Below are 24,578 nucleotides of genomic sequence, written 5' to 3'. Positions count from 1 at the left end.
TTCTGTGGCTCTTATTTAATTTCTTGCTGTTGCCCTGCAGGTTTGGTTGTCTGACTGTATCCTTTGTTACTGAAGCAGTTGTCGGGTATTGATGTGTTTCCTGTTATGTGTGTTTTGGTTTTACCCAGTTTCCAGCTAGGTTGATATTGGGCTGGTTTTTATTGAATTGGGGAATTTAAGTTGTGATTGTGCTGGAAACCGTCACTCTCATTTGGCAACACTGGATGTAGTGAAGTGAAAGTCGGCAGAAATAAAACAACTCAAGTAAAGTACAGATACTTCTAAAAACAAAGAAGTGTCTTTTAACTTAATATTATAACTTGGTTCCAGTGCATCACTGATTCCTTGTCATTCCTCATCCATCGCTTTGCAGTTTAGCTTAGTTGTGTGTTTGCTTGTGTGATCATCACACGATCTGACAGAGGTCTGGATCCCTTCGGGAGTGTGGAGGAATGTTTGTTTGTTTGTTCTGCATATATTAAAGTGCCTATTTTTGTCTTTGCTGGAAGGTCCATAGGAAAAGGATGGTTGAGGTGTGTTGGGGAGCTGTTAGCCACTGTGGTCTTGCTCCTGTGCCTCTGTTTTTCCTATTTAACGCATGCAAATGCGCAGTGGTGAAAGTAACCACCAACATAACATTATTGTCGAAGGCACGGGGCCACAAGATTGGGCCACACCACATAATCCTGAATCTGTTTGTGTTGTTAACTGTCACTGATATTATCCTGTTATCATGCTAATGAGGCACATATGTGAATTTTCAATGTGTGTCAGGGAAGCAGTGTGAGTCCTATTTGCTCCTGCTTGTGTTTGACATGCAGCTGTCAGCGCCATTAATAAGCTGGAAAAACTCTGTCTCACTAGTGTGAACAGATGCCATTGTCATGTAAAAATGATTTATGAAGCCCTGAATGTAAATGAAGAGGCATTTGTTGGAGTTGCAGGCAATGTGATACACTTCACTCATCCCTATTCCTTCCTTAGCCTTGCTTCTTGTCCAGCTATCCTTCTTTCTCCACAACATCCTTTTTCAACCTGTCTTCCCCTATCTCCATCCGCTCCCTCCCTCCCTTCCTCCCACCCACCCTTGTCACACTCTGTATCTTTGTATAGTTCTGTTGCTCCATCATTGGCCTTTTTTCTGCTCTTGCTGTCCTTTCCCCTTTATTTTATTTTTGGGCAAACCAAGTGCTTTCGTCTGTTTTGCCTCCATGTTGTTAACTAGCTTTCAAGATTCCATTCCTCTGTTGCTCTTCTCCTTCTCTCCCCCTCTATCTTCCCACAAGATTGATAATTACTAGCAGCACTGTAGAGCTCATGGCCCAGTTTAGAAAAGAGGAAAAAAAAAGGAACCATGTTCTCCTTTTATTAGAAGCAGAATCAAACACTACACAAGAGACAGGCTCCCACTTTCCTATATGCATGCAGCACACATGCACATACAGCATGAACAGGCATATACACATAGTTGGAAGGATATGTATAGAGAGCGTAGCTGAAGGTGAGGCTGATCATATTGAGAAAGGACAGGAGTCAGGGAGTCCTCCAGATACAAGCCAAGGAAAACCCCTGTTGTTTAGTTTGGTCAGAACAGAGGAAGAAATGCCCTTGGCTGCTCAGTCATGCAGGCCCCTAGTAATTACCTCCAACACTATCAAGACAAGCTCGGCTAGAGGCAGATCAGTGAGCAACATTACTGAGCTCAAATCAAGCCAGATAAATACATTAGTGTGATGATTACCAACACCGAGCCATACACTGCGCTGATTAGCAATAAACCTCAACCACTGCCTATTTTTCAGAGCAATTACATTGCATAGAAGGGTTTAAGTGTCCTTGATGGCAGCTGCGATGCATACAATGATTACCTTGGGTTCTTATGTGCACTGACCTCATTTATACAGACACATGCATAATTGCTGTGTGAATGGTTTTAGTGTAGGACTCGGTTCTAATCTCCCTCAGGTGATTTTCAAAATGATTATCAGCGCTGAATGTAAATTGATGAGGGGCATCCCTGTGTAGACCGTGCAGAAGTTCTGTTGGGATTAAAAATATCCAGTTTAATAAAGAAACTGCTCTTATGACCATAATATTTTATATTTGTTCAAAACCCATTACACCTATTTACTCATCCACGTTCTTCTCACTTTCTGAAAATGTCAAATTGAATGTTTCTCCCAGAACCACAGAAAGAAATCTGTCAGCTGATGAAATCTTCATATTTTCATCTGGTATGTACCAAATATTGAATTTTATTCTTGATGTTTCTCTGCATGCTATGAGGAATTTGCATATTTAGATAACAGGAAATGTGCTTTCAGTATCGTACATATGCATTATCTTTTAAAACCACATCCCTTAAGGCACTCCTTCGCTCTCTCGCTCTCACTCTGTCTCTGCCTCTTTGTACACACTTTATTTTTTTTTTTTTTCACACATTTGTGTAGAGAGGTCACTTGGAAAAAGGCCTGCTGATGAGACAACATGTTGTCGGGTGTGCTGACAACACCTGTGTGCTGATGTACATAAACAGACAGGGAGCTCTCTCTGACCCACACTCCACTGACCTGACCTGGATCAGTGAATGTTTTCTGTCACTCAAGCCCACACGTGTCCCAGGAGTGATGAATGTAGTCACACACATCCTCTCGCCGGGAAATACCCAGGGCAGTTGAGGCTGTACTTTGTGTTTCTGGCATATTTATCCAAAGTGCTGAGCAGGTGTAGGCGTGCTCACCCTGAGAGATAATGTGCAGTCCCAGCTGTGTTTTTTATCTACAGAATGGGAAAGCAACTCACCCTAGATGACAGGAAACATATGATCAGGTTAATGTTGATTATTTATTTGTCTTGACTTTTTTTTTTTTTTCCCCCTCCAAGTTTTGATGCATTTACTGTATGGTCATGGTTGGCTCCAGAATACCTGGAATATGTTGTGGACTGTGTCAGGCCAACATTATCACACATTCTCATACTGTCAGTGTGCTCGGAGGGATGGAGAAGATAACCAGCAAATATGTCAGTTAGAAAATATGACAAATAAAACTGTAAATTGATTTATAGCATATAAACCACTTTAGTGGGACCTTACAAAGGTTGGTTTTACTCCCACTATTACAACAATGGCATATTCACTGAGGGTTTGAGCATGCTGTTAGGCTGGAGTCCAACAGGACTACAACATGTCAAAGCAGATATCACGCAGATTGTTTTTTTTTTTTTTTTTTTTTAACTCAAATAATAGTACAGGTAACTGCAGCTGAGGCCAGCCAAGTGTCATCAAACTCCATCAAGAGTGTGACAACGATAATACTCTTTTTTTTTTTTTTTTTTTACCAGAATAGCAGGAAAAGTTCAAATGTATAAAAATGTGAAAATGTGGACAAAATGGACTACCTGTGAGGGACAAATGTCTTTGCCAAAGGCTTTACTTTGCTGCATTTGACGTATTCTTAGCAATACATTTTATTATATAAGCTTTTATTTAAAAAAATCAATCTGAGAAATAAAGTGGAACTATAGCAGTTGGATGAATGTGGTGGATTAGAAGTAGGAGAAAAGAATGCATCATAATACAAACATTAGTGTTCTTTATAAACCTATAATGGCTTTTGGTCCTTTGCCATATAAAATGTGCTCTTACTGTTTGATTACAAGGATGCCCTAATATATCCAAATCAGTACATATGACCTTTGAGTCAGTGGCTTTTGGAGTTATCTTCCTCTCTGTTTACCCCCGTGGTGCAGTGGAGGCTACATGTGCACACTATGTACCCTCATGATACAAACACAGGCTTTTTGCTCGTATAAACAACTCTGTGTGCTTTGCTAATCCAACCTGAGGTAGACTGCTGTCACACTGTGTCACTATCTGTCAGTGTATTTCTCCAGGGCTTGTGAAGGAAAAAAGTTGGCTTGGCTCGAAACGTGGACTCACCCGTATGTGGTTTATACAAAAGAAATTATGTTTCATGGGGCACTGCTCCAATTTTACACATAAAGTGTAGCTTATTCATTACTGGAGTTACCAGTAACTGCCACTCAACCTATACAAACATTTGAACAAAGTCATTTGTGAATTTAGGGGGCAGAGAAGGTCTAATGGCAGATCCCGTCCAGCCGCATTAAGGGAAATGAAGGAACAAATGTTTTGAGGCACTCTGCTGCTTTGATAAAGTATGGCTGCCTAAAAATAGTTGACCAAACATTACTCGATGAGCAACCTTTTGGTCTTGGTCACAGAGAAAAAAGAATCAAACTGCATAGCCACTTAAACAGACATCATTAAAAAAACTAGTCCTGTGGCTCTGATATAACAACTGGTCATAGAGACTTGGTATGATGAACAGCAGCAACTATTATATACTGGTAGTCAGGCAGGGAACACAAAATGTCAGATCATTTCAAAAGGCTAAAGGAAGACCTTGAGAAGACAGGACACAAACTCTGAAGGCAACATTCACCCATCATTATTTGCCCTTAACATGGGTTATCCTCTGAAACATGCAAGTAACCTAAATAGCCACATAGCATGAAACCTTACATTTATGTTCTGCTTACTGGTTGCTCCAGCATGTTCAGAGTCAGTGTCTCTTTTGCTGAAAGTCTTGCTTTACATACAAATTTAAATTTTGTAAAACTGATTCAATTTAAACTGAATTGTACTTTTTTTATTATTATTTCTCTGTAACGCAGCACAGTATTTACAATCTTATGACTTTTTTTCAAACTAGTTTCAAACAATGGAGTTGCTTACCCAAATATATAATTAGATCACCATCAATTAACATGATAAATATCCAATGAATAGCCCACGAGTGGTTCAACAAATTTTTGTTTTCAGAATGTCAAAAATAATAGCAGTGGTTATTCATTAAACATGTAGCATAATAATAAAAAGCTGCGTTGTTCAAAAATGTTGCCATATTGTCTAATATTACCTATTCTAAATGAAAAGAGACATTGCCAGTGAGTTACATTACTTAACATTGGTCACAGATCAGCATTCATCGATCATGTTTAGGGAAGATATTTGTATTTTGGATTTGTACATTCCAACCTTTCACTCCTTCAAAAGACTAATTTGACCTTGGCAGAGGTATATTTGTTCTGTGTGATGTGTACTTCATTTTAATTTGTATTTGATGATGAAATTGTAATGTTACACAGGCAACAGTGCTTGTTGAAGCTTTGTTTATTTTGATGTACACACTCCTGATGCCAACGTACTTCACAACAAACAACAAAGGTGGAAAAAAGGAATCTGGGTGTGTGTGAATGCATAATCTGCACAGATGCGGTCAAGATAGTGAGATGGGAGCAGTTGGCATAATACGCATGGGGATGTAGTGCATCTCTGCTATTTGATGACATTAAGTTGAGTCAGTTATGCACATTTTTGTTCATTTGCATGTTGTTACAAGCCTCATAGCCAAACCGACTTGATAGAGGCAAAAAAAAAAAGTCTTAAAAATTTATGGCAGATGCAAACATGAGGATAATCAGGCAAAACAATTTTTTTATATAATATGGTTGTGAGCCAATGGACCTGTCAGACTGCACCAAAATCAAGAATGGTTTATTCTTAAATCAGTCACGCAGTGTATGATGTCATCGTTATTCCCCTCCGGCAAATTAATAAAAAAAGTCAACGCTACATGCATTTTTGCTTGTACAGACCATGGCAGCTGCATTGGCCATAGTTCAGGCTGCAGCTGATGATTGCTTTCATTATCAGATTATCTTCTTGATTAATCTATGATTGGATTAGTCATGTATGAAGTCATAAAATGTTACTCTGTGTAACCTCTCACATCTATCACAACATTGTCGTTTTGCTCAATTAAAAGTTTAAAGCCCGACAACGTACACAAGATAATCTTTGGCACATTTGTCATTGCTTGACAAATAGCAATTACGCCATCACTATAACAACAGATTTTTTTTAAATGAATCAATTGATTGCTTTGTTGAAAATGTCAGACAATAGTGAAACATGCCCTTGATCATTTCCAGCAGACCAAGATCACGTCTTCAAATATGTTGTTTTGCGCAACCAACAGCCCGATACCCTAAAATATTCAGTTTACAGGAATGTTAGATGAACGAAAGATATTTAAGAAGCTGTCATCAATAAACTTTCATTTCTAATTTGGATTTTACCATTGTCAGAATTAATTAATTTCTATCAGTCAGTTCATCACTGCAGCTGTAAATAAATAAGTATTTTTTTTTATAATTATACATTCAAATATACAAATTGGTTAAGCTCCTACAATTATGACAAATGAGGCCAAAATGTTAAATGTACCTTCCAGTTCTGCATTACTACAACTAGACCACTCCTGGCAAATATGAGGTTGGGCCCAAATAGGTGAAATTTGCAATATTTTTAAAGGAATAAAGCACAAGAGTCCAAATGAGCAGTTTTTTTCCCCCCTCATTTTAATTATCTATGAATAACATTTTTTTTGGGCAGCACACTTTTATTACACTCAGAATTTATTGCGTTGGTGTTGGGATGAGGATGTGTATGTTAAAGCCAGCTCTCCTAAGTGAAACATTAGTTTTAGTGTCCCTGACACTGAGCGGGAGAGTTTTGATTACACCGCACTGTAGGAACCGTTTATTGAATCTTTGCCTGAATGTGCCATTTCTCGTGGATATACAGCCGTCACTCTTAATGAAATGACGGTATCGTCTCATTCACTGTTCCTTTGCGGTCCCCCCAGCTCACGTCTTTCCTCCCTGATCTTCCTGTTTCCTCTTCTCTCTCATTTTTTTGTCCTTTGCATATGTAGAGAGAAGTAATGAACAGCTTTCCTGCTCTGATTGGATGATGTATGATGTTATTAGGTGAGATGAAAGCCTATATAACTCAAAGAATATGAAATGGGGGGGGAGGGAAAAAAGGGATTGCACAAGTGGATGCTGAAATGTTTTGACATGTAGCTTTGAAAGCAAGAGGACAGGGAGTGCTAAAGATGCATGCATGGAACAATGGGAGTAGGTCACGGTTGCACTGATGTTTCAACCCTGGCACATTTCCTTTGGGAAATAGTCCTACAGATCTCATTCCTGCATCCTCTGTCACTCTCTTGCTCCTTGTGCTAGTCTGGAGAACACAGGCAGATTGCACAGTGCCCTAGGTCCCTCCCAGAGGTGTGTGTGTGGGGGCATGGATAGAGTTCAGCAGAGGAGGAATGCCCATGTGGCCCTCAGTCCTCCAGAAGCTCCGTTATAAACAGCTCTTTCATCATGTTTCATTTCCCTTATTAATGCTTTGAGGAGACTTGTCACTTGGCTGGCCCTGATTATACTAACTGACTGAGCTTTACATGAATCCGGGTGACTTTTGGGGTTCTCCTTGCTGGGAGAGTAACACTGCCAAAGAGGCAGCAAGTTGCAGAACTCAGGAGACAACTTAAGATTTCCACAACACATATATGAGGGTACTGGCTATAAGGTACGGGGGTGGCACTGAGAGCTGCTGCAAAGATTGTCTGTTTCTCAAATGAACCCAAAGTAGACTGCAGGGACTCCGCTCATAAAACATTCAACCAGTCTCTTAACCCTCCATCCTCTCATCCACCACCCAGCTCTCCTGATTATATATCTTTTATTTAGCAGGAGACAGACTTACTCTCTCACTTGACTTCATCCTCTGATGGCTCCAGCTAAAAATACTGCTGGTGGCGGGACTTTGGACAGATCCATTTGGTTAAGTTATAGATGCACTTTTTTCATCGGTTAGTTTTATATTCATTTTACTGTCTGTTATAGTCTCAGGAGTGAAGGGATTTATCCCAAAATCCCCCTTGGGCAATTCACTAATTAACAAAGAAACTGTTACAAAAATCATTAACTCAAATTTTTGTGCCTACAATTTCAACATTTTTCCAACTCTAGAAAGAAATGTAACTTCAAGCAAGAAACATGCAACATAAATAGCAAACAGAGATCAATCATTCTCATGCCTCATCTGCCAGACATCTTCCCCCCTGGTGAAACTCCCTTAAGCCTCAACACTGATGCCTTTCATGTGACTTTGATTTGTGAGGCAGTTTGTGCTTTTGTTATTTATATACTTGAGATGAAAGAGCAGCACCTAAAATAAAGTACTGCATATTAACATACCTTACTCACTTTGTGAGTTCACAAGGCTTGTATGTAATGTTTGTAGATCAGTTTAACGCAGCAGGATGGAACACAGCCACTGTTGTACCTCGGCTCTATAAGGGTCTACCTGATAGTTGAGAGCATTAGGATCCTAATTGGTATTGGTAATATTAGTTTTGAAGTTACAATAAAAATAATAATATTCTGACTATATAATAGTACCAATTAAAAATTCAGTATTACCCTACTAACCATTAATACTAAATAATTTAATACTAAATTCTTGTTTAAGCTTTAGATAACATACATAAACATTGTTCTCATTTCACAACAAAACAGATCTGTGGTTAGTGTCTTTAAATTCTGACATATCAGACTAATCCGTTCCTTTATCAGGTTGTGTAAATCAGTGAACACTACTTCTGCTCTTGACATCGCTCCATGCTACCTGTCAAATGCAACGCTGTGCTCCTGTGTTCCCTTGCAGAGCCACAGCTGAAAGGCATTGTTACCCGGCTATACAGTCAACATGGATATTACCTGCAGATGCAGCCCGACGGTACCATGGACAGCACAAGAGATGAAAGCAGCTCATTTTGTGAGTTTTTCCCTTTTTTTTTGGTGTAAAGCCTACATGTCTTTGCTTCTGGTCATGTTGTGTCATTTTAATCAAATTATTCACAGTCCCTTCTCTAGCACCAGTCAGAGGAACTGAGCAGAACACCTGCAGTTTTCATCTTAAGTGTGGAACAGCTGATACTCTCAGTGGGAGCCAAATCTCCAACTTTAACAGAGTTAATGCTGCACTGTACTCACTGAGTTAAACAGACCCACAGTTGATGTCCAAAGTGATATAGGTCCCTGCAGCTGAAATTAGGATTTTAGCAGTTCATCTGTCAAATTTCTTCTCATTTATACTGTTAGAAAGAGGAACACCACGTTAAAATGTGCTAATCAGATTTACACTGACACACCACACAAAGGTTCGCACAACAGAGCAGCTGCAAACTGTATGCAGCATGCATTTGACGTGGAAGTTCATCTTAGACAGTGGAGAAGATACAAAGCTCTGTCGAAAGTGTCAGCCTGCTGTGAAGTCACCCATTGGTTTGTGAGCTGTCGTTTTCAAGCCTCCAGTTTGTCATTTGACTGTCACTGTCTTCATTTTTTGATAACCAAAGAAACCATGTTAGGAGGAGAAGGTGGCGCTGGGGAGGAGTGAGGGTGAATCTGACTTACTGTGTACTCAATAAGATTAAAATTTCAATAGAAAACCATAATCGGTATTTAAAAAAAGACCGCAAAAAAAGCTTTTACTGAGTTAATAAATCCACTGATAAATAGGGGCATTTTATACATCTGTCATCTATTCACAACAGTGACCCTCCCTCCACTTCCAGATACTCATTCGATAAAATACAGGTTCAAGGCTCTTCAGTATCTGCTTCACTTTTAAGCTCCTGAGTTTATGTAGACGTTTATACACCGTCTGGGCTTGAGACCAAAGTGAGCTGTGGAAAAGTGAAAAGGACAACATGAAGCAGCTACACTGCTGCACAGCCACACTGCTGACCTCGCATTCGCATGATGCTATCTCGCTAATGGCAGCAATAATAATAATCATCTATTGTTAATGAGCCGTGTCAAGAGTGAAGAGTTGTAAGCAGAAGGTAGTCACGTGGATTTAGTTTTTTTATTTTTTTTTGAGAGAGATAACCTTCATCTATACTTTTATTACATTAATAGTCTGTTTTAACAGAAGCACGCAGTTGAAAATTCCCAAATGTATGGCAGTCAGTAATGTTCTTGGAAGGAAAATCAGAATCGGCCAAGAGAAGGGTAATCAGCAGATCTCTGACTTAGTCTCTTTATAAACCCAAATAAAAGCTCGAAGTGATTCTAAAACGATTACGTGAATTTTCATCCTGACCTTCAGCAATCTAAATTAGGTTTTCATGCAGTGTTCCCTCCATAGTATAATTTTTTTGTGTTTCCTGTTTGACCTTCCACACTCTCTCATTCAAACACCTCAACTATTTCATGCTGAGTTGAATCTTAACCCGTCCAGTTACAGTATTTTCCTGCCTGCTTTTTACCGTCTTTGCTCTAAACTTTATCTGGTGTGACAGAGCACCTCCATTATTAACCATGTTCTGATGCAGTGTACAGCAAACTGAAGGTGACATGGAATTGTGTTTACCGAAAAATAAACTCGGAGAGGTCACAGCATCTGGGCTGAAGAGAACTACAGCAGTGATACTGCAGCGTTTCAGCCTTTGGACCTCTCAAGACAGAATGGTATATTCTGTCAGTATTATTATTTATATCGCAATCTTAAGAGTTTCTTCTTTTCTCTCTTTGCGACACCCTATCACTCCCCTTCCCACTTCATTCCCCAATTTAGCACAGTTCAACTTGATTCCAGTTGGACTGCGGATCGTGGCAATCCAAGGGGCAAAGACAGGGTTGTACCTCGCTATGAATAGTGAAGGATACCTCTACACCTCAGTAAGTACAAGTGTATACAGTACAGAAGAATCCTATTTTCATATTTCAACCATCATGTTATTAAAATGTATTTCTAACAGCAGAGTTGGTGGATTTGGTTCAGGCTAAGTGCTCAGGAATACCCACAACTGGGAAACGGAAAAAGCGGTTAAAGATGGATTATTAAAATAACAATATACCAAAGTGTCAGAAACTGCCATGCAGAGCAGTATATGTTGTGTGTGTATATGTTGTAGGATAGCTAATGGCTGTAACATTGGCACTCCCAGAGTTGAGGATAGACATTTAGGCTTTTGAATACTCTTATGTGTTCTGTGCAGGTGTACATGAATGTTTGGAAAAGAGAGGTGATAGAGCAGATAGATGTGGTGCAAAGGTTAGGGAGACATCCTGCCAGACCTGCATTAGTATACCAACAATTTGAGAAGAAGAGGGATGAATGGAGACGGAGTGGGTGTAAAACTTGAACATGTCTGGGACAGTTGGAGAATCTGGGGCCTCTCGACTGCAGAAACTTCTGAGAGATTTGGATCCAGCACGAGGAAATAGAAAGAAATAGAAGAAAGAAAACATATTTGCAATGATCTTCTTCTTAATCTGAATGATAGGAATCTACATGAACAGACTGGTTTATGTCAGTGTTTGAACAGCCTTTGTTTATGTACATGAGAAAGTTTTAGATTTCTTTTTTATCCTGTGTAATCAACTCACTGCTTCAGTTCGAAAGATGTGACAAGCTTCGATACAACAATCAACATAGGAACACTTGAAGCCAAGTTTCTAGTAGCTCCAATTGATTGATTGTAATTCTGCCTCCTGATGCCAAATCTGATACCAGAACTTTTGTACTAGCTGATAGAGAGCACTGATCCGATACCATTGTATTTAAAGAAAAAAAAACAGCTTCTTGCAATGGATGTAATATCATTGCTGTCATTGTTGTATGACAATGCTCAAGTTAAGCTCATTGTGAAATATGAACAGATAGAGTTATTATCAGTTATTATCTAAATTGACTGTCAGCCTTGTAAAATACATCCTGTCACTGGTTGCTCTAAGACAAGTGCCACCCCTCCAAATTACAGCCTGGTGTAATTCGGATGTTGCTTTTTTACTGGTGGACCTTTCCAGTGTAAAATGTTGCCAAACAGTTAATGTGATACTATAAGCCACAAAAAAAAAAAAAAGTAGTGGAGTAAAGCAGGAGCAGGAGGGTGAGAAAAGACAGAGAACTCTTGTGTTAGTGTCATGACTTGTTTTGTCTAATTTATTCAGTACTGCAAAGCACTTCATTAGCTCTTAACTATCATTTCAATTATGCCTGATAAAGTGCCAGAGAAACATCAAGCAATTAGCCACAACAGCCTTATTCAGTAAAGCCAGAAAAAAATGCACAACATAAAATCGGGACACATTAGCCGCAGGTATTGTTTTCGGGAACATTGATCCATTCAGCACCTCAAACAGCACAAGTAGCCGTTCCAAGGGTTTTCAGATTGATCAGCCCCTCAGGCAGAGCTAAAAGCATCGCTGTACTATCCTTGCTAATTCACCGACCATTGCCTTTAGAAGAATCATATCAAAGTATTGCAGCTCGTGTGAACAGCTGGTGAGTCATTCAGGATGGTCAGTTCAATCAGCGCAATGGCATGAGTGTGTAGTATGGTAACACAACACTGTCTACCCATGGCTCCATGGGTTATATATGGTTGTAATTTTGGGCTAAATGTAAAAAGTAACAGCTTATTTACCACATGTGTCTACATTTGTGGATATTGTGTGTTTGCTTCCAACAGATCATATGGGAAATAGTTTGCAAAAACCGTGAATGCAGTGTTTTTTTTCTGTATATGAGATGTAAATGAGAGAGCATCATCTGTATATATGTCAGTTAAATCTTGAATTATGGAAAATACCCCATCTCCTATTATCTTCTGAGCTGCTGATTAGCATGCATTACTTTGGTGCCTTGCCCCAGTGAACAGCGAGGAGAAGGGATTTCCTCAGTAGCAATCAATAGCTGCCCTGAATCCCACACTGATCTCTTTTAGAGAATTTCCTCTCTCTGACACACACATGCACACATATGCGCACACATATAGCTGAAGAGTGACTTGATATAGGGGGTGCACAACAGCTGTCTCCTCATATAAAATCATGCACGACTGACTTTATGACCCTGTATTATTCTCCATAGTGTCTCTGATGTGCTAATCTGCTAGTATAGTGGGAGGTTCAGGTGACACAAGCTGGCCCTTTTTTATACACATCTTTGTGTTCTTGGAGTTGGTTTGTATTGTCTTCTTTTCTCTTCTTTTTTTACATTTAAAAGCATGCCAAAGGAGTATGTGACTCCAACAAGGAATGGCTTCATTTATAATAACTAAGCAAATCGATGTCGCCCACAGAGAAACTCAGGTGACTGACAGAGTGGCTTGTCACTTCCCTCCAGCTACCGTCTCATCTAAATGCATATACTGCTTCTTCTGCTGCTTACTGATGGTTTTTGTTTTTTCTCTTACATAACACACAGGTCCCCTTTGAATCCCTCTTTCACACCCACCCAACAAACATATTATGATCAGGCTATTGGGCCTGGCTCTGTAAACAAACTGCGGAAGTCAGCTTCCGCCTTCCCTCAGACATAAATCTCAGCTTCTCTACCTGTAAGTAACAACAGGAAATGGCTGGTCCTGATCCGAAAATAGAGTTTGGCACATTCCTGCCCCATTTTATAATGTATCTGCTCTGGAAAATGCACAGAGAGCGAGACAGGGAGAGAAAATGGTTTGTGTTGAAGGAAACTTACATGAGTGTTTACAAGGTCACAGGAGTCATTTTGTTGCCAATTAAGATTTAGTCATAAGCTTGGTCTATTATTGTAGGTATTATTGCCTTCATGCAGATGTTTGCATATTTTACACTTTGCAAGTCTGTGCACGATTGAAATCTTTATCGTAGAGATCAGAATCAGTCAACTTAAAGCCAACCAAATTCCAAAGCATATTTTGTTTTGCTAGTGTTGTACCACAGCTGGCTCTGGTGTGAGTATCACACCCCATCTCAAAGTGAAAATTAGTGCGTGGTGTCAAAAAATAATTTGGACACACCACTGAGTGCCGCACAGAGGTAATAAATGTTGATGCCAAGAGTTCACATCAGCTGTCACTTAAAGGTTCTATCGACACATTTTCAACAATGATGCAGTGGCAAATACCTCTTTTCTATGTGTAGACAGTGGTGCAATGGCGTTCTAAGCAGAGAACAAAGTCACACTCCCAGTGTCTTTTACAAAGACACAGTCCCCAACCACACGTGAGACGGCAGAGTGATATAGGCAGCATTCAGGTGAAGGAGACTGCAGCATTTACTCCAGTGAAGAAACTACATTTTTTGGTGAGGATCACTGCAAAGGCAGACAGGCCAAACAGACCACCGGCTCAAATCTCGATCAGCTGGTGGACTGTCACAACATCTATCCTGACACAGTCTGCATGCCAGTCATTCGTGCACTCAGTCCCAGTGGATGGACGTCCGAAGCTGAATTGCAAGTGGACTAAATTTTTACATTGTCCGTAGCTCCACTTATGTGGATTTACAATGTTTTGTTTTGTTTTGTTTTTTTTGTTTGTTTTTATCTGGTCTAATGTCTAATGTCTAATTATTTGTCAAACAAATCAGGCAGTATGCAGACCCCCCCCCCCCCCGGGCTTTAGGAAACTGTGGTAGATAATTTTATACAATTCCTCTGCATATTAATCAATAAAGAAAATAATCAATTGATTTAGGCTCCTCCATAGTTTCAATTTATCCAAGTAAGTGATCCATCTTATCTATAGTGGAATGTGTCGTGTCACTTTGAATTCTCCCCTTACTTTTTTCATTTTCGTCAGGCCACTCATTCATGATTGTGAATGAAATGGGACCTTCATGATACATATCAATTAGCTCATGTACACCAAGGCTTGTCAGATATAGGAGGCTGCAGCTGTTATGACATTGCAGGAATTTCCCTGCATAGTCTCTCAGCTCTAATTTGACTGCTGTGGCTGAGCTGGGAGCATCGTTCTATTACAGATGGCAACAAACAGTTGCAGAACATGTAGGAGCCTTTAATGCAATAAATAAATACAGCACAGTATATATTATTCTTTGTTATCTGCGTAGGCCTGGGACAGAGAGAGGGAATCAGACAGACACGTGGACATGTGAGAGATATAAAGGGGCAGAGTATAAGACCTCTGAATGAAATGCCTTCTCCGCTTCATTCTTTTCATTGGAGGGTAGCATTGAGATGCAGGACAACACCAGCAGCAAAATAGCAATGCTTTTATCACAGGACAGGAGAAAATGTGGGCATTAGAAAAAGTACCAGAGAGAATAATTGGCAAGAGGAAAGAGATGAAATGCAGAAACTTTAAGCCAAAGACATTTTGTCAGGCAGCCAATTAAGAGCACTTAAGGAAGGGGGAACGCTGTTCTTACTGATAGACTCATGACCTACCTTTTACCAGCTTCCTCCTTCCAAATTTGTCTGAGGGGCATTGTAGAATGTAACTCTAGAATTCTGAGGTCCAAAATAGCCATGGTCACGATGCTGCACCATCAACAGCCATTTTCTCTGTCGCATAAAATGAAAAGCTGCATGCAGCTGGTCACCTCTGTCACAGGGTCAGAGAAGGAAATGTCACTTCCCACTCCTCTCTTAGCTGCTGTTTATTGACACCGGCCTTCTAGCTGTCAGTCAACACAGCAGAGGCATGAGTCCCTACACATTATCATCTACTCCCTTGTCATGCATCAGGGCTCCCTGGGCTATCATAAAGCAGAGACGGGCCGTATATATGCAGTGTTAGACGGTATTAACCTTCAGTCTCATCCTCTGCAAAGCCCTCTTAATAAGAATGTCTATGCCCTATTGACTTATGTAATGTGGCTTGTCAGAGTGCATCTACATTTGGCTCAGCATCAACATCAGCAACATGCTCTGCTGGTGGCTATGTGCGATGCATGCGGATTACGTGCATGCGTGTCTACGTAACAAAGGATTGTTGTGAATGAGCTTTACATTTGGGTGGTTTGCTGCAGCGGTAATGCAGCACAGTGGGAATATGGTGGGATTACTGCAGTTGGGCAGTTTTCGCAGATTTCACAGATTTCACTTCCCATAGTATACCCAGGGAGCTGGTGGGACAGTCAATAGATGCAGGAAGTCTGAATGACACTGTGACCCCCGCGTCTAAATAGGGGACTGCAAATAGCTGCATGTCAAGAATTCTAAAAACGCTTCTGAATACCAGGGCTGGAGCTACATTTACAGGGGCATTAGCTCTGATTTCATGCTTGTGCCTGCATGATGAAGTGGAAGTAGACAAAATATTAAGCATTATTCATGGATTCTCCATCTCTTTAGTCTTAACTTCCATTCCTGCTTTTCCACCCTAATTACCTGCAGGACAAGGCAATGTCAGATTCAGGAAACCTCTGCCCTACGAGTCCTACAGTGTGTCATATCAGTATTATCCTTATTTAGTAGTCCAATCCCAGTTAATGGGGACATGGCCAGTTAAGCTTCCTGAAGATGGTAGAAATCAGACATGAGGGACGAAGAAGGTGGGTCTGTGTGTTGGGTGGGCGGGGTGCTGGGGGTGGAGGCGGGGGCAGTCGGGATGGTGCTCTGCATCACAAAGATGTTCTTTGAATGTGGATTCAGATGGAAGCGACGCCACCAAAGTCGCTCAATAGGTCATGCTTGGAGAAAGGGGTTTTCATTTCATTTCTAACAACAGCACCAACCACGTGGGAGGGAGCAGTTGCCACCATCTTAGATGTTTGCAACTCTTAACACATCTTAATTATTTATTCAGTGATGGCGGTTTAAGTGATGACCCCACAGCGGTCTCTGTAGTGTGAGTGTAGAATGCGTTGAGATTAATTACTGCATCATATCTGTATCAGTCAGAGACAAGTATATTGACCTCTGTGTATGGTTATCATGAAAATTTTTGTGATTCTAAGGACATTTATTTCATTGCCTTACCCTCCTCTCTTAGGCCTTTTGGGACTACTTGAATGATATACAGAAGATGTGGGTTGCATCGTTAGGCTAATTTCAGAGGACTGATTATGAAGGGTAATTATAGGATGACTTGGGAGAGGGGTTATCATTGGTGTCATTTTAGAAGTTGAGCTGAAGGGTATTTTACTGGAGTGATGGGTATTCTTTCCAAAGGGGCATGAGTGTCATATCATGGGGTGCTGGCAACTAAAGCCCTCACTGGCCCAGCAATTTGGCCCTTGGGGAGATGCATAAGAACAGCTCTCTCTGCTTCTCTCTCTTACTAATCTCCTTTATTACCCAGCAACCCCTCTGTCCTCTCCAAGTGATCTTCTGCTCCCTTTCCTGTCTCTCCTACCTTTCCCCTTCTGTCTCCCGCACTTCCCACCCTCTTGCTCTCTGGCCTGATTAATAATGAATGAAGCAGATCATCTATCGATCCCATCCTCTTTGTGTTAGCACAGCAAGAGATATCAAACCTGTCCCACGATCTTAAAATAGCAGTGCAACGTGGTGGCAGTGGGAGTGGGAGAGTTAGTCGAGGTGAGGGTAGGGGCTTGTTTTTTTTATGGTGAGAAGACAGCTGTTAAATGGGCATAAACTGTGGTGGAGCAGAAGGACAAGAGGGGATGCAGAAAGGGCACAAAGTCCTGAACTGTCATTTCAGCTAAAGATGATGCCTCCTAGTGAAGGAGAAAGGTGATGATCTGTGATAAGTGTGAAACTGGAGGTCTCTTATGTCTTCTCAATCTACTTTTGGCTCTTTATTAAAGCTTGCCTATGCCAAGTTGTGATCCTTTGGCCCTCCTCTGTCGTCCGGAGTCTCAGAGAAATTCTCCGCTCAGCCATTTCTGCCCTGCTGCTCTCACTTAATCAATCCAGCAGATTGGCTTTGCTCTCTGACAGGGAAAGGACCCTGCCCGAGACCCTGATGGAGACTAAGAGAGATGTATATCTGTCGCTCTTCGTTAATATCACCAGTCAACATTATGCAGGGTTCAGTAGTCCTTATGTTGAGGACAGAGAGGCAGGGGAAGTGCTGCAGGAAAGTGATCATTTAAAATGACTAGCTCATCTGTTGGACTGGATCCAAGTTTGAATAATTAGATTTTTCAATATCTATTCAGATTTAGCCAGTTGTTGACAGTACTTAAAGGTTGTTTATGTTAAAGGGATACTTTTCTTTTGGGGAAAGAGATAGGAATTTATTTTTCTACTTATATTCAGTGGTTTACAACCTTTTTAACTGAATAGGGATGTAGCAATACCAGACACTTATCAAAAAATGATAATTTATAGTACTGCTTCATGCACACATGCATCCACCTTCATATAACCAGTCTCCAAGAAGTGGTATGAATTGGCTGACAAGAAGGAGCCAGCCATGGCCATGTTTGCCTATCCAAGCTAACATTAGCCTTTGTGAACATTGTTGCATTTAGGATGCGGACATGTTGAGGACATGTTGTTAATATAAATTTAACTGACTCTCAGTTCTCTTTATGGATCCTGAAGCCCTACTTCAAGCTACTTATTCATTCATTTTCTACCACTTATCCATTTCTGGGTCGCTGGGGGTGCTGGAGCCAGTCCCAGCTCACTGTGGGTGAGGTCACAGGTCACCAGTCCATCACAGGGCCAACACACAGAGACAGACAGAGACCAACAAACACTCACACTCACACTCAGACCTACGGACAGTATAGAGTCACCTGTTAACCCAAACATGATAATTTGGACAGTGGGAGGAAACCCGCACAGGGAGAACATGCAAACTCCACACAGAAAGGATCCAGGCTGAACCGAATCCGTGACGTTCTTGTTGTGGGGCAACAGTGCTAACCACTATGCTGCCTTACTGCCCTGAGCTACTTATATGAGTTTGAAATGATTCCTTGTTTGATTTGAAATGCTCTGTGGCATTGTTTCCACACGGGCTTCTCTACAACTAACTACAAAATTTAAAAATATCTCCACACACCAGTCACAGGTCAGTACCCGCACCGGATAATCTGTGTTTCTGTTTATGGTACTTGCCTTCTTCCTCTTTTCAAGTTTTACATTCCTAGGGTCATTAGATTGTCATTGTCATTACTGGCAAAATCACATCTCAAGTATCTGCAGTGTTTACAGTACAGTACCAATGAGTCCAATTTTAGTTTAGAATAATAAGTTCTGTCCAAAATTTTGAAGAACTCACAACCCCTTAACATAAAGTCATGTATTTACAAACCCTGATCAGAAGTTTTTGGTGTGTATGAGGATTTAGTAGTTCCCTCCACTGTCCTTTAAAAACCATGACCACAATATTTCCATGCCTTCAGGTGTTCAGGTTATTTGATGTTGGGTTGTGTGAGGTATGTATTACCAGCATTAGATTCAGATTCCCAGTGTAGAGCAGCTGGAAGCACCAGAGCTAACAGAAGCTGGGCTGAGCTGTTACGGAGAGAGCCATCTGTAAAAATGTGTTACAGGCAATTGGAAAAAGATTCCCTTAAAAAAGCTAATATCAGTTTGTTTTATTTAGAAATTTTTCAACACTGTCCCTTGCTGTCAAACAGCCCGTCTCTGGGGATATTGTCATTTTGTTCCAGAGGAAAGGGCTGTTTACAGCAATATAAAAAGCTGGAGATGTTTAAAAAAAATCATACACATATTAGCTTTTTACTGTGGCCATATATATAATTGTCTAAAATATTTGTTTTATTATAATTATTACTATATTTTAATTTATTATTTGCGCATGGAACGCATAGAACATTGATCTGAATACATTACGAGGACTAGTGTGACAACAGATAACCACCTCACACATCCCCAGATCAGATAACCCAAAACTGAACCTATTAAATAGTAACTATGATGATTAAGGTCTGATAATAAGTAATTTTTCATGCAAATCACAATGATCCCTTTCAGCAGGCAGTGCTCTTCTATAAGACATCAACAGCTTGACCACCATTGGTACAAAATGTCACTTTGGTATCGAGGTAATTCAACTGTTCATCTACAAATAATAACTCTAAGAAAACGTCAAACGTAACAATTGTCTTTTTGAAAGGAATTTGGTTCAGAACAGGATTATATTTCCTAAAAACTGAACCCATTAGCTGCAAGATTTTTTCGTTACAGACTCAGCAGATTTGTCTTCTGAACATGTGAATCCCCTGAAGCAGATGTATGTCAGAATCATGTATTTTATATGTGGAGTTTGTAATTTATGTTTGTAGATTTAATTAGTATTGATGTAGCTGTCAGTGTTTCTGTGCTTTTCATCCTCAGCGCTCTCTTCCTTTGGGGATGTTATGTTTTGCTCAGATGTTAATGCAGTATCTCATTGTATAGTGTGTACCCTCTTTTTGTTGTTCCCAAAGGACCAGGTTGTTCGTTCTTTCCAAGAAACACAAGTCCAGATATAATTCTGTTCACCTTTTCCCCCAGGAAACAGTCATCTAATTAATTGTTCTCACTGTTTGTGTATTTCTAGTACTTACATATACATCCATATATACACATATAGATCATTTTCAAAGAATAACAACAAAAACAAAGAAAATGTTATTTTTTCTATGGCATTTGCACATTGTTTTTCTTCTCGTGCATTGCTTGCTGATATGACCATGCCTCTGCTTTTCAGGAGCACTTCACTCCAGAGTGTAAGTTCAAGGAGAGTGTGTTTGAGAATTACTACGTTACATACTCCTCCATGCTGTATCGCCAGACCCAGTCTGGTCGCTCCTGGTATATCGGTATCAATCGTGATGGCCAGGTCATGAAGGGCAACCGAGTAAAGAAGACCAAAGGAGCTGCACACTTCCTGCCTAAAGTCATAGAGGGTTCGTGTCCTTTGTGTAACTTTAGCAAAATTATAACCAGTTTATCTTAGCCATTTGTCACCTACTTAATCATTATCCCTCCCCATCTTTTTCTCACAGTCGCCATGTACAAGGAGCCATCACTGCATGAGCTCGCCAGTGAACCTGTGAGTCCCCCTCGGAAGACAGTGAAGACATCAGATTCGCCGTCCTTAAAGAATGGACAGAAAGAAGCTCCCAAGGCTGATGCCTCATAGCACAGGAGACGGAGGGTGGGACACAGGGCAGCAGTGACACTGGGAAAACAGTCACCAATTATGCATTGAGGGTGGCTGAGGAAAATGGCCCTCACTGGCCACCATAATCCAGAAGTGCACTATAGGATGCTGAGGGATAAAGGGTCAGCAGTCCATCAGCAGCCAAGAAGGCCTAAGAGAGGAGTCCCCCCCTCACCACTCACCACAGAAAGAAAGCCCAGCACCCATGCCAGAGCTACTCCAGCCTCCCCCTCCCACTGTTCTCTACCCCCTTTGCTGTCCTAAATGCACAGTCTCCTTCATTTCTCTGTCATACCCAAGCTCCTTTGTCCTGCTGACAATTTCATCTTTTCTACCAACTGTCTGCCCCCGTTATACTGTATATTCATCCAGCACGGACTCTGCACCATAATCCTCACCCACGGGTCCCCCTCTTGAGCCCTAAAGTTGGTGACAGCGTGGCTCAGCCAGCTTTCCACCCACCATCTGCCAACCAGCTAAGCTAATCACCAAGGTCAACTAAAGCTCAGAGTGAGATGAGAGAGCTCAAAGAGGAACGATAACGGCAGGAAGCCTGGGTCAGGTCAGGTCAGGTCAGGTCAGGTCAGCGGAGCAAAAAAAAATTACTCCAAATTTTGTTCTTTGCTTTTGCATTTTGCTCTTATATTTGAACTTAATCTTTTATTTGTAATAACCAGATGGAAAAAAGACACAACTATGGAAAGTCTGTAAAATGAAATTAAGGTGATAATAAGGAGATGAAGACAATAGCATGGTGGTGACAGTGTTAGAAATGATGGTGCTGAAAGTGAGTATGCACTGCCTGCCAAAAGTATCAAATGAAAATATTCTTCCTGGGAAGATGAGCCATAACACGGATCTTAAAACGACTTCAGGTTTAATCCTGATTCCTATTAATAGGATCAAAAGGTCTGAGCAATATGTATACAAACATGCAGGAATAATAATAATTAAAAAAAAAAAAAAGTCATAACAATGAGCATGATAATGAATGAGAGAGTGAGCAACACACTCCTTCCTGCTCCGCCAGGTGACCACTTATTATTGCACTAGCTCATTAAAAGCTACAAATGAACAACTGGGTCATGTTTTAAATCCAGGGTGGATCTGAACCCAAGTCACATGAAAAAGGAGCTGTAGTGTGCACTTCACTCGGCATCTGCTGTCAGCATAAAGCCAGGTCTGAAGCCAAACATCAAAGCCAGAGGAGCCTCTGAGCTGGAGCACTTGTTATTCTGAGGATGTCTGGCAGCTTATCCACTCCCTGGCTTTATCACATCACCTCACGGAAGAATCACCCACAAAAATGTAGTTGTCTGGGCGAATGTGTTGGTTTGATTGTGTTTTAACCCCTGTGACTATTTCAGAACAGATGCCACGTATGATCCTGTGTGTAAGTGAATGCCCGAGCAGAGGTTAGATAGAGATGCTGCACGTGACCGCCAACTTGTCCTTTGATGTGTCTGTGAATAAGTGGAGGAACATCACAGCATTTTTATGACTTTGGAGAGAAACAAAGACCACAAAGGAGGATCACTGGGCAACCTCCCCTGGAGACTGAATCGCCAAAACATACTTCCATTGATTTTAATATTTTGGCTTGATGCTGTTATTTAATGTTTTTACTTGCACTTGGTTTATCAATCAGGGAGACCTATTAGAAAAATAAGCCACGAGCTGTTTGAAGATGATGCTACTAAATGGGAGCTGTCAGGTTATTTCAGCGCTGTCTGCTGTTGGGTGTTGTCCTCTCTGGTTAGACACTGAGAGAGCAGGGGGGAGGGGGGCAAAAAAGTGTCACCACAATGTTCAGTCAAAATGAACGTGCATGGATACCCCCAACAAACAAAGACAGCAGGAAGTCTCTAGCTATGTCAGGTAAAGAGTGTCGGGAGATTAAAAAATGCTTATTATGGCAGCCAAAGCTGAAGTTTGCTGCATTGGGGAGGGTATCTCATTTTAATGGTAACATAATGTGAAGATGGGTTCCTGAATGTGACACAGAGGCTCAGTGAATGTGCTGTATTGAAGGAAAAGCAAGTCTGAAATTGTGTGTTGCATTGCAAAGAGGTCAGTGCACGAAGGCAGTCATTTAGAGAGAGTGAAGGATTAGCAGGTGTATTCTTGAAGAATGTTGATAAGGAATTTCTGCAGTAAAGTAAGCAAGATTCTTGGCAGGGTTTTATGCAGCATGTGAATATGATAATGAGTGTAAGACAAAGATGCATGTAAAGCACTGTACGCTATTTATGACAGGGGGTCTATGGAGGAAATTAGTTGGAGGGCTTTGCATTTTTTTCCATTAACTCTTTTAATTTTCTGCACTTTTCCTGGGGGAATTATCGTTCATTTTGAATTTTGATATTTTGTCCTTGCAGTGAATTTTGACTTTTAAATCTATTTCTGATGAGCCAAAGCGTCCTTTCCTCGGTGCATTCGGTTACTCCCGGTATGGTTTCCAACTGTGCGTTACTAACTGCAAAGTGTGAGCACAGTATGTAGTATACGATGTTACAGGCTTATTTTAGCTGTCAGCGCTCATACAGTTTTCAGTGTTTGTGTTCCATCTGGAGCTTCTTCATGCCAGTTCACATTTCAATGTTGATCCTAAGTCTGTTCTATATAAGGAAAGCACTTGGAGGTGCAAAGCAGTGACTGAGTGACAGCAGGGGACTCTCAAAATAAGACTTATCGGCACTTCTTTTCTCAGTCTATATAGATGCATGCAACTACTAATAACTTTCTCTTTTGTTGAACTTATTTATTTTTATTTTATTTTTTTACTTTTATTTGCTCTCTTTCAATTTATATTTTGCGAAGATAAATCGGTTGCTTGAATCTCGTTGCTTGAAGAATGAAACAAAGGACAAATCTAAATTCCTCCATAGATCTCTTAATCCCAAACAGTGCCGAGTGCTTACTATTGTGCCAAAAGGTGCCACAGTAAGTTGTCAGACCGACGAGAAGAGTGAATGTGGAGCAGTCCGATGTTGACTGTGAAATGAGGAATAAAGTAGAATGTAAGAGCATCGATAAAGAAAAGGAAAGGTTTTGCAATGCATGCAAGGTAGGAGCAAGGTGGGGAAGTTAAGTAAGCACAATGAAGGCAACTTGAATGCAGGTGTTGAATGAAACTAGCTATGCTCTTAAATGCTACAGGAGATAATGGCAGCTGGGGGTGTGTTGAGGAAGTTGGCCATCGCGTAGAAGAAATATTAAGAGGAGTTTTGTTCTTGTATGAAAAAGTGAGATGGTGCTCTGTTTTGCCATTGAGAATACGTTTATGGGACATCAGGGCTCAACAGATCCTGGATAGTGAGATGGTAATGTGCAATAATAGTTTGTGTGCCCACGCATGAGAGATTTAAAGTAATCCCTTTTCTACACACTTCTGCTCACTCACATCCTACAGCTTATTTACTTTCTTTTCAGCACTGTTTCTCCAGTGTAGGTGTATACTTACAATGAGTTTATGAAATCTGTGTATGTCTGTGTGAGTGAATGTGTGTGTGTGTGTGTGTGTGTCTGTGATTAAGAGTAAGGTAAGACAAGACAGAAAGGCAAGGAGAAAAAGAAAGGGCATGAGATTGAAACAATGATCGATAGACTCAATAAAACATAAATGAGAGGACAGCCACCCTGCGATGGGTGCAAAATTTTCCCCAAGGTCAGCCGGAGGGAAATCTATTCGTTCATAATGAACTCGGAGTGCTGTTGTTCAACTTCTGTCTTTAAATCCCCAAGAAGGCAGCTGGACGCCAAGAGACGGATGAGTTATTTTCATTTCCTCGTAGCTGT

The 24,578-nt window shown here is 40.7% G+C and overlaps 1 protein-coding gene across 4 annotated transcripts in view; it reads left to right on the top strand.

Annotated features, from left to right (window-relative positions):
• Positions 1 to 20,759, top strand: part of fgf11b (fibroblast growth factor 11b) — a 34,411-nt gene extending 13,652 nt beyond the window's left edge. For 2 of the 4 annotated variants that reach the window (XM_029520239.1, XM_029520238.1), the window contains 4 exons: positions 8,609 to 8,719; positions 10,526 to 10,629; positions 20,325 to 20,523; positions 20,623 to 20,759. In XM_029520239.1, coding sequence (XP_029376099.1) covers positions 8,609 to 8,719; positions 10,526 to 10,629; positions 20,325 to 20,523; positions 20,623 to 20,759 — 551 coding nt within the window. Of the gene's footprint in view, positions 1 to 4,433; positions 4,456 to 7,374; positions 7,413 to 8,603; positions 8,720 to 10,525; positions 10,630 to 20,324; positions 20,524 to 20,622 lie in introns of those variants that run through there. The other 2 variants (XM_029520241.1, XM_029520240.1) reach the window with 2 other exon arrangements.
• The last annotated feature ends 3,819 nt before the right edge of the window (positions 20,760 to 24,578 follow it).

The sequence above is a fragment of the Echeneis naucrates genome, chromosome 14 (assembly GCF_900963305.1).
Source record: "Echeneis naucrates chromosome 14, fEcheNa1.1, whole genome shotgun sequence".
NCBI lineage: Eukaryota > Metazoa > Chordata > Actinopteri > Carangiformes > Echeneidae > Echeneis > Echeneis naucrates.
Note: the sequence above shows the minus strand (reverse complement) of the source record. Positions and strands in the feature narration are given on the sequence as shown.